A 14462-nucleotide genomic window follows, 5' to 3' on the forward strand; every position below is an offset into this window, starting at 1 on the left:
CAGCGCAAACAATCTATCAAGAGACATTCTTGGCTGAGGGACAGTACAGAATGAAGGGATAATTTAACTGACAAATGATTTCTGACTTGGTGGGGAATATCTTCAGGGAGGTCTTAAGGGGAGAAACACTGGAGATGCTTTTGGCCGTTGTGAAATTGTCATTTGGATGGATTTACCTTTTGATGATTAATTTAATTTGAGTTATCATTCCTATATGAAAAAGAGCAATGTAAACATTCTTATTCTCCTTTTGTGTCCCACTTAAGAAGAAAATCAGATTTGGAAATAAACAGCTTGGTTAGTGTGAGTTATTAATCAATTGTTATAGGGATGGTTCACTCAAAAATAGAAATTCTGTCATCATTTACTCATCGTCTTGTCTTTTCAAACCTGTATGACTTTCTTGTGTAAAACATGAAAGAAGATATTTTGAAGAATGTTGGTGAGTAAATAACGCTGGCACCCACTCACTTCTACTGTATGGACAAAAAAAGCAATGCAAGCAAATGCCACTTAACAACTTTCTTCAAAAGATGTTCTTTTGTGTGCTGTAGAAGAAATACAAGAGTGAGAGAATTTTCATTTTTGGTTTAACTATCATTTTAATGTCAAAATGTTTAAATAGAAAAATTACAATATTTTAAGGGGCCGTATATAAAAGACAGTCCGCTTGTTGCTCTGTTTTGGCTTGAATAAGAAACCCTCTATCACACAATGTTAACAAAAGACACATTTCTTATCTCTCAAAGATAAGAGAAAGGTCTCTGAAAGGCCTCTGTAAGAAGAGTGTGAGCTAATCTAGACAGTTATGGAGACGAGAGCCATTACAGTCAGAACTGGGAGGAAACGTGGAATGTTCACTTTCTCATGTGTCTTCTTTTTTAGATACACACAAACCAAAACTTCTTATATAAATGATATTAAGGCCTAATAGCTAAGAAAGATCTTAAAAATATCGTGATTTTTTTGGTGATGATGTTTAAAATTAGGGTCAAGATAAATTAGTTTTTTCCAGATGTTACTGCGCCCTCTTGTGGCAATAAAAGCACAATCAGTTACTCATTTCAGCAGAGAAAAATACAAATGTCCAGTTATAACTTACTTAAAATGCACATTTATTTGGGTTCGAAGCAAAAAAGAGATCCCTCTTGCATGAACATAACCACATTTTAGGTAATAATTGTTGAAACAATGTAAAAAAAATACAGACAAGAACACAAAAAATCCTTACACTACATGTAAACTGATTGGGCGTGTCTGTTTTCACAGACTTGCATTTGCAAACCCTTCTTAATTACTTCCAAAAAGTACACAGGAACAATGCGATTTTTGCCCCCTTAAAAAAAGTGCCTTAAGTATCAATCGATATCCTTATCATGTATAAATATAGTTACGAGGCAACATCTGTCACTGGATAAGGCCACACAGTCTTGTAAATCATTAAAAGAACACAGAAGCAGAAAATGGGGCAAATTAAACACTCGTTTTTAATGGATGCTAACATCCATTTTGTGCAATTGATCTGAACATCAAAATAAAAGAAGTGAATTAATATTTCAAATCCCTTTAAGCTGCGAAAATGAGTATGTGTATTAAATAAAGGTAAATCAACTGACTGAAAAAATATCATCATAAAAATTGCACCCTTGGTCCATGGTCCTTGCTCGATCAAGTTCGAATAACATAAAAACCTAAAACAGACATAAGCTGTCAAGTCTTAAAAATGCACTTCTGATTGATGGACACCAATCACGCAGTGGCATCAAGCATGAAAACCAATCACTGTCCGGCAGTCGTTAGTCTCGCTTGACCTCCGCTGATGAGGTAACTTCCACCTCCTCCATCGCCCAGTCCTGTGTGTTGGTCTGAGTGTCTTTCTGCTCAGTATCAGATGCTGGAGAGCTTAAGGGAAAAGTATTTAATAGTGTATCATGTTGTTCAGGCTCCGCTCTTAAAGCCATGCTGAAATCCATCTCACAAAAGTCAAAATCGAATGGAGGAGTCACGGTATCTGTGGGAGTCCCACACCCAGTACATGACTGTAGAAAGAAGTAAATTACATGACTACATGAATATGGATTTGCAAATGATTATTCATTTAATAGCGTTTTTAGAAATGTTACTCCATGTTCTTAACATTTGTGATAAGAAAAAGCAATTTGTCCATGCTAAAGACAACACAACATGGGCGGTATGAAGATATAAATCTATCTATCGAGCCCTTATGTCGGGAGAGCATCTAATACCTTACAATTATGCATTGAGCTTTTGTGCAGAGCTCCTCACCGTAACATTGATGGCTTTTGGTAGGCAGCCAGTTTGGATCCATGGGTGAACCTGTTTCAATTCTTTCTTCTGATCTTCAGATAAGTGAGGCTGATGCTTCTGAACAGCTTTCAGGGCATCTCTGTCTTCTTTCAGTACAGATTCTCTATCCCTGTTTTTACACGCATACAAACACACACACGCAAATAGATGTTAGCACTTATTTGAGAGAATTTAATGCTCATTCATTGTTATTTTCATTCAGGGAAGCAAAATGTTAACCTTTGAAAAACATATTTACGAGGTCTTACCTGATGGGCATCTGGTATGTCATCATGACCTTGTCGTCTGTGCTGGCCATTAGGAGCCATATGGGATCCTGGAGGACAAATTTCATGAACTTTTCCCCTTCCATATCTCCAGATGATGTTGGTTTATGAGCGTGATCGTTCTCTGACGAGTCAATGCTTCCAAAGTATTTGCTGGTATTACTGCTTCCTGACATCAGAAACACAAAAAAAAGAATCAATCAATGTGTATTAGAGGAGAGTTTTTAGAATTACAATCCCGCAGGAGTAAAGAACTCACCAGTGCCACTTCCTGATGTGCTGCAGCCATTAGATCCAGAGTGAAATGATCCTGAACCGGATCGTGATGATCCGAAGCCTGAGGCGGCTGAGCCGGTGCCTGACTGAGAGTCTTCCTTTAGCAGTAGGTCCAACATGTCACTAGAGGTTGACATGTTGTCCTGGTTGGACTCATTGACCTCCGCCTAAAGGAAATGCATTAAATCAGGAACCAAAGTTGCGGAAAACGTTCACACAAAAACTACAATATTGAACTCACGCTGTCATTCAGTTTGCCTTTTGTGGTGCTTCCACGATTGCTGGAATTCTGTGCTCCAGTCCCGCCCCCCTGCGCTGATGCTCCTCCCACTGGGGGTGGGGTCTGATGAGTGACATCCGTACGGTTGCTCGGGAATTCCTCGAGCTGAAGCAGATTGAGTGGAGAGGAGCATCGGGACTGAAAAAGAGGGGGGCCGGTCCCCTCCCTCTCTCCAGTTTGCTGCCCTCCGGAGTGTGGCGTGCTGGAACGAGACTGTCCTGGGACTGTAGCGGTGGCGTTTGCAGCTGGCATCGGTGAGGGGAACGTAAACAAGGGATTGGGGTTGTAAAACTGTTGAGGAATCACTGCAGGCATGGAAGGATTAACCTGGGAGCCCAGTGGGTTGAATTGTCCCACCGCCGGATTAAAAGGTACACCAGGGTTTAATTGACCAATGGATGTTGCGAACTGGCCCAACGGGTTCATTTGTCCATTAAGCTGTGTGTTCAAATGTGTTCCTGGGTTTCCCATCTGTGGAAACATGTAGTTGGGCAACATGAAGGTCATTACTTGGGGCATCACTGGAGGGAACATCTGAGAGCCCTGCATGGGGAATCTAGGTACACCTGCTTGCATCGATGGATCCGAACCCATTTGGGGCACATAGAGTGGGGATGAAATGGGATACACGGGCATGTAACCCGGAAGAAACGGCATTACCACTGGAGCACTACCACCTTGAGAGCCCACAGAAGGCGGCCAGGAGTTGGAAGATTGCTGGACAGATGCTATCGGTGGTCTGGATGCTCTATAGGGACAAGACCCAGGAAGAGCGGGAGAATCAAGAAGATTTCCATCTATTTTATGTTTTCTCCTTTTTCCACCTCTGCCATGTCGACGACTGCTGCTTCCAGATGGATAGTTTTGGGAGATGTTAACTCCTAGATGGCACAAGCAGAATAATGAGGATAAAGAAGAATTCATCTTTGCCATACTAATGTCTCTGTACTGTTGATATTGTATGATGTTACCTGTTTTGCCAGGCGTAGACATATGTTTGCGCTTAGGCTGACTGCTGGGCCGCACCATCCGCAGCTGGCTGATGTCCCTAAAGCGGTTGAGGAAGGTCTGCTCCTCTTGCTGGGTGTGAGCAGATAGGACAGCTTTTGTAAGGCCTTTCCTTGATCCTTTTCTCTCGTTTTCTTTTTCACGGGAAGCAGTGCTGGGAGATGGCGTCGGCTGGGGGTTCACAGGGATCGGGAAGGTGACAAAAGCGGACGGAGCTGTGGTGCAAGGTGTTGGGGCCGTTGGCGGTTCCTCCATCATTACAATATCTGGATAAGTAGCATACAAAGAAGTTAGAATTTCAAGTAACCGGAGCTAGGTTATTTTAGTTTACGAAAATGAAAATTGTTTGTTTATGGAAATAAAATAAATACTGGCCTTAAAACTATTGAAAAAGCTTGTTTTATTGTTGATTTAAACTGAAATAAGTTTAAGACACAAAAATATTATAAACAAATATAAAAAGAAATTATATAGCAAGATAATAAATACGCAAATTAATATTAAAATGAAAAAAAAACACAACAAAATTGAAAAACAAAAAGGTAACTAAAATTAACATCAAATTGTTTTTTTAATTTTTAAATAATAAAACACTGGTGCATCAACCCAAAAAATATCTGTTTAGGATTTAGACAGTAGAAAACAACGATATAAATGTATATAATAAAATGCAATAAAATAAATTATAGTCATGTAAAATAAAAAACAAAGCAAAATACAACTTAATATTTCTTATCAGCTCGTTATTCAACAGTTTTGCATATTTGGTCTATGCTGATCATGGTAATATTAATACTTCTCAGTATTACACTTTAAAGATGAAAAGCAGATGAAAAACACTGCACAAAAATAAATGCTTTATTGAAAAGATTCAGACCTGATTCAGGAGGCTTTTTGTCCCCGACGTGAACAATAGTACTGCTAAAACTGCACAGTGAAGTGGCCGAGACGACGCTTTCGGCCTTACAGTGCAGGGCAAGAGGAGTCAGGGGGTGTGCTGGGATGGCCTTTGACCCCTCAGCCACCATGAGAGTTTCTGTTATAATGACACACATACACACCGACATCATATAATGTTGTCGACCAGCTATGAAACATGATAGTTAATCTGCTTCCCTGTTCAAGTGTTCATTTACCAGGGACTATATCTATCTTTCTATATCTTTTCTACAATACCTAAAAACAAAAACTATAAAAAGATCAACTAAACTTAGATCTGTACACTGTAGTAGGCTTTGAGAGATGTTTTTACGGCTCTTATGCTTTTTGTTGTCCTAATGTTTGACCCAATTGCTTCCATTGTTTACCCAACTTGTAAGTCAAGTCTAAAAGCGTCTGATAATGACTAAATGTAAATATACAATAATCTTTCTGTTAACTATCACTGACCTTCCATCCCTCCTACTGCCTCCCGTTGTTTATCATCATCTGAAGTGGAAGAGGCTGTGGCCGAAGAAGAGTCACACTTTCTCTTTACTGTCCCGGGGACGTTAAAGCTATCCAGATATCTGAAGAAGGCATGAAGTGAGATTACACCACAGATTTCTGAATCTATTTACATTTTTGATTAAAGTTACTTAGATATATTCAACAATTTTCTTTTCTGAGTTTATGAATCAAACCCATTCCCTCAACAGCACAAGATAAACACACAGGTAAGATGCTCACCGTACGATGCTGTCCAGACAGTTGATCTGCTGGTATGAATACATGAGGGGCAGCTCTTTCCTGGGTGGACTGGACAATGCCAATCCTGCCAGACCTTCTCTAGTGGATACTTCCGTCATCTCTGCACCCTTCTCCAGAGTTACTAAAAAAAACAGTCATGTCACGTAAAATCTGTTAGCAAGGCTAAAAACTTAAAGTTAGCTGATGTGACATTTTGCTGATGTTTACCTAAGCCATCCTGTTTGAGAGGTGAAGGCCGGTTTCTGGATTCGATGAAGACCTGCTGTCCGCTGGTTTTCAACATGTGGACGTCTTGACAAATCTGCTCGAATGTCATCTGGGTAAAAACAATACAGAAATATTTAATAACATGTCCCTGCGAACTCTCACTCAAAACATGCAATTCACATACTACTTCCATCACTCCAACCACTGCAAGGTGTCAATAATAACATTGTTATTAAAAACTAAATGTAGGCAGCATTGAGGTGCATTTCTGTGTAATTGTTACTCAACTTTAATCAGTTTGTAATGTCATCCAGTTATATTGTTTCAATATTGCCTATTGTGTCCATTATGTTTTTTCAAATGTTGCTATGTGCACATCTGGATCTCTAAACATATAAGTCCTCACTCGTTTCCTGGGCTTGATCTGGTCCTCTGAAGTGTGTCCGTTACTCTCAGAAGATGAAGGTGCGCTCTGCTGGAGCTCGTGGGAGCCGCTGCTGCCCAGACTACCGTATCCCTGCGAGCTGCCGTTGTGAATGGGCTGCACCAGAAACCTGTGGATGAGTTCATTGAGCTGTGGCACATCTGGGGACATGGCCTTCACCTCCCCACCCTCAGGAGCTGTGAACACGTCCTCATTCAGAGGACTCCTGTGAAAAGGAATAAAGCAGGGTGAAACTCCTTTACAGTTGAAAACAATTGAATGTGACTCTTGGTGAAGTAAACATCCTGTCTCAATGCTAGGGTGTCATAGGTGGTTGCTATGGTGTCCATTCTGGTCCCCAAATACGTCTTGGGTTACCTTAATTCTACGTCTATAGGATTTTTTACCAGTTTTTCATCAATCAGATAAAAATTAGGCAGGAGACCTCAAAGAATAATTTAAAGCGAAACTCTCCTCAACAGGTCACATAATTTCAGGTATGATTCATGTTCGTAGGACAAATATTGCAGCATGGGTCGTTTGCTCTTTAAATTGAGTGATGTCACCTTATAGTTAACTAGAAACATTTGTTAATGGATACTTAAGTTTACCAGGTAAAACAAAGAAATGCTTCCTTATTGTTATTGTATAAGAAGGACAAAACTATAAGCAGCCACTTACGTTCGAACCTTGTGCCGCCCCACGATAAATGCCACCTTCCTGCTCCAAGGGTTAATAAACGATGACCAGCTTGTATCAAGAGTCAGGTACTCCCCGCTCCTCGCTCGCATTCGGAGAGGAGTGTGTTCGAATGGCTGCCCCGCGAACTGGAGAACTGATGGGGAGAAGAGGGAGTGGATCAATAAAATACAAATATTCAGATTTTTCTTTATGTCTGTATCAAGAGTAGCCTTCTTACTTTTCTTATGTATGACACCATTAGGAGTCTGTCCTCTGGATGCAGATAAACCAACACCGGTTTCCCAACCAAGTCCTGAGGTAGGTAACCCAAAAGAGGAACGGCCCTGTATAGGAGAATGTAGCAGGTTTATTTAACTGTTTGAAAAAGGTTATTTTCGTAAAGTGTGAGACAGCTTCAGGTAGGATTACTAACCTTTCATCAACTTCTTGGAAGAGGCAGTTTGGGGTGTGACTGGTTGTGAAAATTCTTTTCTCTGCAGGGATACGGGGTGCTGTTATGTAAAAAAGATAAAAACGACGTAAATAAACTGTGATTATTTTACCATTAACTAGGAATATCCTGATTGGTTAAAAAGTACCACTTTTATTACACACTGACACACACTTTTTATTCATTTATTGAGCGGGATATATGATAAGTCTGGCTGGAAGACAAAATAGTGACATTTTGGCAAACTTGACCTCTCAAACTCAAAACAGAATCAAACGTAAACTATAAATTATAAAACTTATATATATATATATACAGACGCAAAAAAATTAAGAGACCATTTCAAAGTTACTTTCAGTTTTTCTGAATTAACCATTTCTAGGTATGAGCTTGTTTTAGTTTCATTCTGTGAACTACAAACAATATTTCCAGAAAATTTTTTTTTTTACATTTATTGCAGAAAATGCAAAGTGGAGAAACAGGTCAAAATAACAGAAAAGATGCTCTGTATTATTTCAGACCCAAAATACTGCAAAGAAGACAAGTTAATATTCACTTTTAAGGCATACAACTCTGATATTTGTACATGTATACAGGAAAAATGAAAATAAAATGAATTTACAGTTTTCAAGTGTCTTGTCATGCTATCAGTCTTTCACATTGCTATTGGCAGACTATATGTCACTCCTGAGGTTTGATCTGTTCGAATTCAACAGACGCTGGGCTGGAATGGACACAATTACATCTAGAAATGCTGATTCAATACAAATTTGGAATGGTCTTTTCATTTTTTCTGTTGCTACATTTATCTCTTATAAAAATCTATATTACTTATTAAATTGATTTAATATGTAAAAAAAATAATGTTTATTGCCAAGATGACTCGCAGTACCCAGATGATGTTATTAGTTTTAAGTGGCTGTTGTCTTTGATTAACAAACGGTACTATGGAATATCATCACTGGCCAGAACCATTAACAAATATTAAACGGTTATAAATATCCTATGAAACAAGAATACTGAAAGAATGGCAAGCACACTGGAGCAATACTGTTCTCTCTTACCCTCGTATCCAGAGTGAACTCTCTCTGCGATAAGGAGACAGCAGGGCTCAGGCTGAGATGTGTCAGAGTCTCTCAGGGTCAGCTGATACGGTGTCAGACGGAAGGGATAATATTTAACCTCTCCGTCGCTCTCCCTGCCCCTGCTTATCCGACAAAACATTGACTTCTCGGCACAGTCCACCTGTGAGGCTGCGAGCATAACACAGTTTGTCAATGAGCCTGATGTTTCTGGTGGATATTGAGCTACAAAAGTAAAAGAACCCAAGCTCACGGTGTTTACTTAGTTTGCATATTAAATAAATCATCCCACGTACTGTTTCCTGTGCATAAAGCCCACGGTGGCAGGCGACAGGGAGCCGTGCTGCTGTAAAAAGTGCTGACATCCTGAGGTGCGAGGAGCTCGGAAAACAGTGCCCCCTGCAGCCTCTCTGCTTTACAATGCAGAAGAGAAGCCGCCTGGGGTGAGATGTACACTACTTTCCCAGAGAGGAAGGAAACTGCCACGGAGAAAGTGTCCTGGATAGAAAAATATGAATGAATGTGTTACTTTACAACATCTAAATAAGACGAATGGCCTGATGTTTATTAGGTAACCGTCTAAATGTACCGTGTTTTGAAGTGTATACTCAGATGAAATGTTGTCTAGCTCTTCGATACTGAATGAGGACAAGTCCAAACAACATCCGTGGCTCTCTTCTACACTCCACTGATGATAATACTCTTGATTCGCTACAAAAAAGCAGAACGCACAGTTTTATTAGCAGAACATGCCACGATTTGGTGTCACAACTTTATATAAGTCTTATACTAAAACATGTCCACTTTAGGATTGTAGAATGAATATCTCAGTCCAATCTTCTTTGCGTTTCATTTGAAATCGCTCACCTCGGACTTGTTTGACGCAGCGTAGTGCATACTGCAGAGAGGCCAGAGTGCTAGATCGTCCCTTTCTGCGGTGGTCCGCCGGCATGCGGACTTTCAGCTCGCGCATGGCCTTCAGCAGCTCTCTCTTGGTCTGCAACCGGGCAGGCTGGTCAACGCTGGGGGTCTGCGAGGTCGGGTTATCCAGCTCCGAGCTTCCACTCAAAAGGCTATAAGACTCTGAGCTGCTAGGTGGTGAGGGGCTGTTTCCATTTGAGCTGAGAAGGAAAAGACTAAAATCAATTCTGAGGGTCATATATAGTATTGATATGTTATAAGTAGTGGTCAGATGACTAGGGTCAATATGTGTCCTTACAGAACATTAAATGACACAACAGATATTATTATGGTGCCAAATTGGTGATTTCAAAATTACACATTATGTTAGTCAACGCAGAGTGAAGAATAATTATGGCAACATTTGGACCAATCAAAAATGTACAGGTTTTTCAGGGATCTGATAGTACCTAGTCAAAGTAAACTACTTTAATTGCCCTATTAAAACTAAACGATTGAGTAATTTATATTGTAAGCAAGTGGCATCCCTCTTTACTTCTTATTTCTTTGCACATTTCATTTTAACTTTCACGCCCAAGGCTACAGTTATTAAACAGCTGCACTCTTGTTTGGATAAGCAGCCTAGATCAATAAAAACACTACATTTATTTGACATTTTTTATTAAATTGGTTTATGACTATGCAATATTATTAATTGACAGCAGATAATAAATATTTATTTAATCTCACTAAAATTGCGACAAGACTTTGGTATTGTAGGCTGTGATTCCCAACATTATAAATCCAACTGCCAGCTGACAATATCGCTTTTTTTAGAGTATTACCACATTTATTTACTCTACAAGACAATATATTTTACTAATAACTATAGTTATTGGATAAATTGTAGCAAATGCTATAGTAAACTTCAATATCTAATATGATATGATTAAAAAAAAAGGAGTGTCTAATTTAAGAAAAGTTTACTGTAGGAAATACTAATGTAAACTAGAACATTTTTTACGGGGGAACAAATTCAAATATGCAAATAATTTCATTTATCAAAACGACTGATTTATTCAAGATCAAAGCAAGTGTCTTGATGAATGACTCATTGAATCATTATTTCGTCTGAGCCCTTCAAAACATGGATTCATTTAGGAAACAAAAACAGCAAAATGACGGATGTAAGTGTTCAAGTGAACATTAATGCATCGCTGTCGTTCCAAAACCTTCTATGTCTAAATTTGCTGTTTTTCAGGAAATGGGAGAAACACTGTACCTTTTAATGATTAATTACTGTGTTGTCAAATTTGACAAGCACTTTTTTGGACCTTAAATAATGATGTATGAGAAAAAAAATCGCAAAATATGGCGATACGAGATTTCAGAAGGACAACAGCGATGTGCAACACTACTTTTGGTACTAAGATCCTGAGGTTTAAAAAATATAGCGGCATGGCGGGTATTGTGAAGCTTTAGCATTGCGATGCTACTGTTGCACCAGTACATCATTGTGCAACAGTATTAGGCACAATAAAGGGACAGTTAACCCAAAAATGAAAACATTTTAATGATCTTTCAAAATAAAACAGTGAGACGGACCATGGAAAATTCTAAGAACCTTCAACCTTGGTAGAGGAAAATAATCTGTGAATGTACAAAACTTCTTATCTGTGTTATTGTAGGACATTCAACTAAAGTAACCATATTCAATTATAAAATATATGTACAAATGTGATGACCGGGATCAATTGATCTATCAGACCCCACTAACATCATGTTGAACTGATTTGAGTTTCTACCTCTTGCTTTCTGTAGTCTCAGTGGTTGAACCCTTTCCATTGTGAGAGCCGCAGGGTGATGTTCCTCTAACCATGTGCCCTTCGCTCTCTCTCTCGGCCGAGTCGTTTCCTCGGGAGTGTTCATCCGTGTCTTCCAAGCGGGATGGCCGAGGAACCGCAGAGATGCACAGTCTGGGACAACCAGCCTGCTGAGACTGCGGAGGGAGCTGTCAATCATTCCAGGAGAAGCATTGGATGTGATTGTTCCTTCATCCTTATGTATGGCTCCCCTCACTAGACTGTTGCCACTGCTCTCGGGTGTTTGAAATATGTCATTACTCATAATGACTCAGATCAATTGGATTTTGAGATGTGATTTGTGCATCTGAACAAGAAATTAATTTCTAAACAAAAACAACTGCTGTCCTAAAAAATGGGCACATCAGGAAGAAAAAGGGTGGTAGAATTGTCATCTCCTATTCGTCCTGCTTGGATCCGCTTATTTTTTCTTCACAGTGCAGAAACTTTGGAGGTGTCTGTTAGGGAATAATAACAAAAAAGTTAATCATATACTCAGATTCCAAAAACTCCTCTGTTGTTCATAAAACAAAAACTTAGGAAATCATAAAAAAACAAGTGTTCTTAACCCAAACTATTGTATTATTATGTTGCTTTGAATCAATCTATTACTATCTTCTGAAAAAAAAAAAGAAGATATTTTGAAGAATGGTGGCACTGCCCATCGACGGTACCCATTCTCTCCTGTTGTGTGGACATAAAAACCAGTGCAAGTGAATGCGTTCTGCCATTATTCAGTTACCAACATTCTTCAAAATATCTTCTTTTGTGTTCTGCAGAAGAAAGTATGTCATACAGGTCTGAAATGACAGCGAGAAGAACTGTCCGCCACTGCTGAATAAATCACCTTAACGCAGTTTTCATAGACTGGTTAGTTGGCATTCAACACAGCATACGTCTTGCATGACGTAATGAATTACACTCAGCATAGCTGTGCTGCACAGTTTTGGTGAATTATAATGTTATACGCATATGTTTAATTCTTTGATTCTGTTTCTCTTTTAAATTTTAACTTTCATCTTTTTTTTCAGAAGTTTACCAGAGCCAGGGATTAAGCAGCATGCTTTATTGTTTTTAGAGAAAAGCATTTGGCTTGACTTAAGTATAGATGCCACTGTGTGGTGTAAATAGCAAGACATAAGTTTTCAACATACTTTCACTTCCATTTCATAGTTATTGTTCTATTTACTAATACATTTACTATGAATTTATGGAAATAAGACTGCAGTGCAGAAAGGAGGATATTGAATTTCCTGCTCCTTGTCATGCTTATCTTGATGCTTTAATAACGACCTAATATTGGGGTGACTCTCTCACTTTCGTACAGTATTAAGATATGTGTATAGCATTCACCTTAATAAGTGTGGTTCTTAGTACAAAAATGTTTTTAATATATTCTAAGAAATTTGGGACTATGGAAACATCACCACACATGTGATTGAATCATTATTTGTATGCAATCTTATACATTGCGGTAACGTTATTAATATGAAATGGAAATGTTGACAACATTTTTTATTCATTTCATGCAACGTTAATGATGTCATTGTAAGACTAAAGATCAGAGATTGTGCTGCTTTAGGGAAAGACAATAAAACATCAAACTATATGTTAAAAGTTAAACTCTCGTCTTTAGGAAGTGCATTACTCATAGGTACTGTACACATGGGATGCGAGCAAAAACAAAATATTATGACAATCTACAGCTTTCCTTACCTCGTGAATGCTTTTCGGTTGAATCCCCAGTGATCTTAAAGCTTAAACTTAACAGAACAGCCGCCTATCCAACACAACAGTTCAGTACCAGAACTCGAAGGCTGTCTGCCCGTGTGCGAACATCACCATCATTCTCACTTCGGGAACAAATTTCACGTGTACACAATGTACACTCTCATTTGTCCATATTGGACAAAAGCTCCGCCCATTGTGCAGAAACTCCGCCCATAACTGAGAAGCTAACGCTTCTATTGGACAAGTGGGAGGTTCTTAGGTGTTGAGCGTTGTGTTATCACGTTGAAGCTAAATTTCCTTCTGAATTGTGTGGACGTGAAAGAACACCGAGACCTCAATCGACCTAGCCAAAACCGTAATAACCACTGTAGATGAGCATTATGCTCTTTCACCACTGCTAAAGTGACTAATAAAAAGTTATGTTTTCAAAAAAGTCAATCAATAAAGTTGCTAGTCAGTGAATCACGTTATTGTGTTTACCCTACATGAATAATTTTTCTTCTCGTTGGCAGTTGTTCTTGCTGTACATTTTGTTGCGCATTATTTATAGTCATTACGATATCAACACAGTCTCCCAGAGTCGTATGGGACCTCGTGCCTGAGCGTACTCGACGCGCCCTCCACCTGCGACCGACACATGTGGGTGTTTGAGGGCGTAACAATTCGGTTGTTTAGTCTGACGTCACGCACCGCCATATATGGAAGGTCATATACTGGTCCGGGTCCTAACCGTGGTCCTAACGCTCAATACGATGCTATAGTCAGAAAACTAAAATGCTGTTAAGTTATCGGACAACCACAAGCCTATACTCTAGCACTGTAACTAAACCTCACATGTCCTGTCAGTGATTCTTTTAAATAATTAACTTAAATATAGAGCCTATAATGTAAGTAATAGAGCTTATTACATGCTTAAGCTGCAGCTCCGCGTGAAATAAATAGATGCTTGGACCCGATCTTCCTTACGTCACCACTTTGTCACATGACAGCACTCATCTAGCTTGATACAAATGTATCATAGTCTCAATATTCAACCATGTGAAGTGATGCTCTGGCACAATGCACGTATTTGCAAAAGCAACTACGTAACCAAATAAATAGTTAAGAAGTGAACATCTCTTTAGCAGCTAATACCACGATGCTACAACATTAGTATCATGTTCGAAGTTATGTACATCGTCCAAATTTGTGACTTATATCACAAGTCACCGTTTCCTCAGTGCAGGGTTTCCCAAACTGGTTTTCGCTAACACCTGGTGGTACACGAGGGAATTGCA

General features: G+C 39.2%; 1 protein-coding gene across 1 annotated transcript; it reads right to left on the reverse strand.

Moving 5' to 3' along the window:
- Positions 1-1098: 1098 nt before the first annotated feature.
- per1a (period circadian clock 1a) lies at positions 1099-13307 on the reverse strand. Its single transcript, XM_056736399.1, is given in 22 exon segments — positions 1099-2039; positions 2287-2437; positions 2577-2763; positions 2854-3037; positions 3112-4031; positions 4122-4424; positions 5036-5194; positions 5548-5666; positions 5827-5968; positions 6055-6163; positions 6461-6704; positions 7160-7313; positions 7398-7412; positions 7415-7503; positions 7593-7671; positions 8675-8863; positions 8989-9190; positions 9282-9403; positions 9560-9813; positions 11398-11596; positions 11599-11912; positions 13171-13307. Coding segments are annotated over 21 exon segments (4185 nt in total). The 5' UTR covers positions 11720-11912; positions 13171-13307; the 3' UTR covers positions 1099-1796.
- Positions 13308-14462: the final 1155 nt, after the last annotated feature.

The sequence above is a fragment of the Triplophysa dalaica genome, chromosome 22, assembly GCF_015846415.1.
Source record: "Triplophysa dalaica isolate WHDGS20190420 chromosome 22, ASM1584641v1, whole genome shotgun sequence".
Lineage (NCBI taxonomy): Eukaryota > Metazoa > Chordata > Actinopteri > Cypriniformes > Nemacheilidae > Triplophysa > Triplophysa dalaica.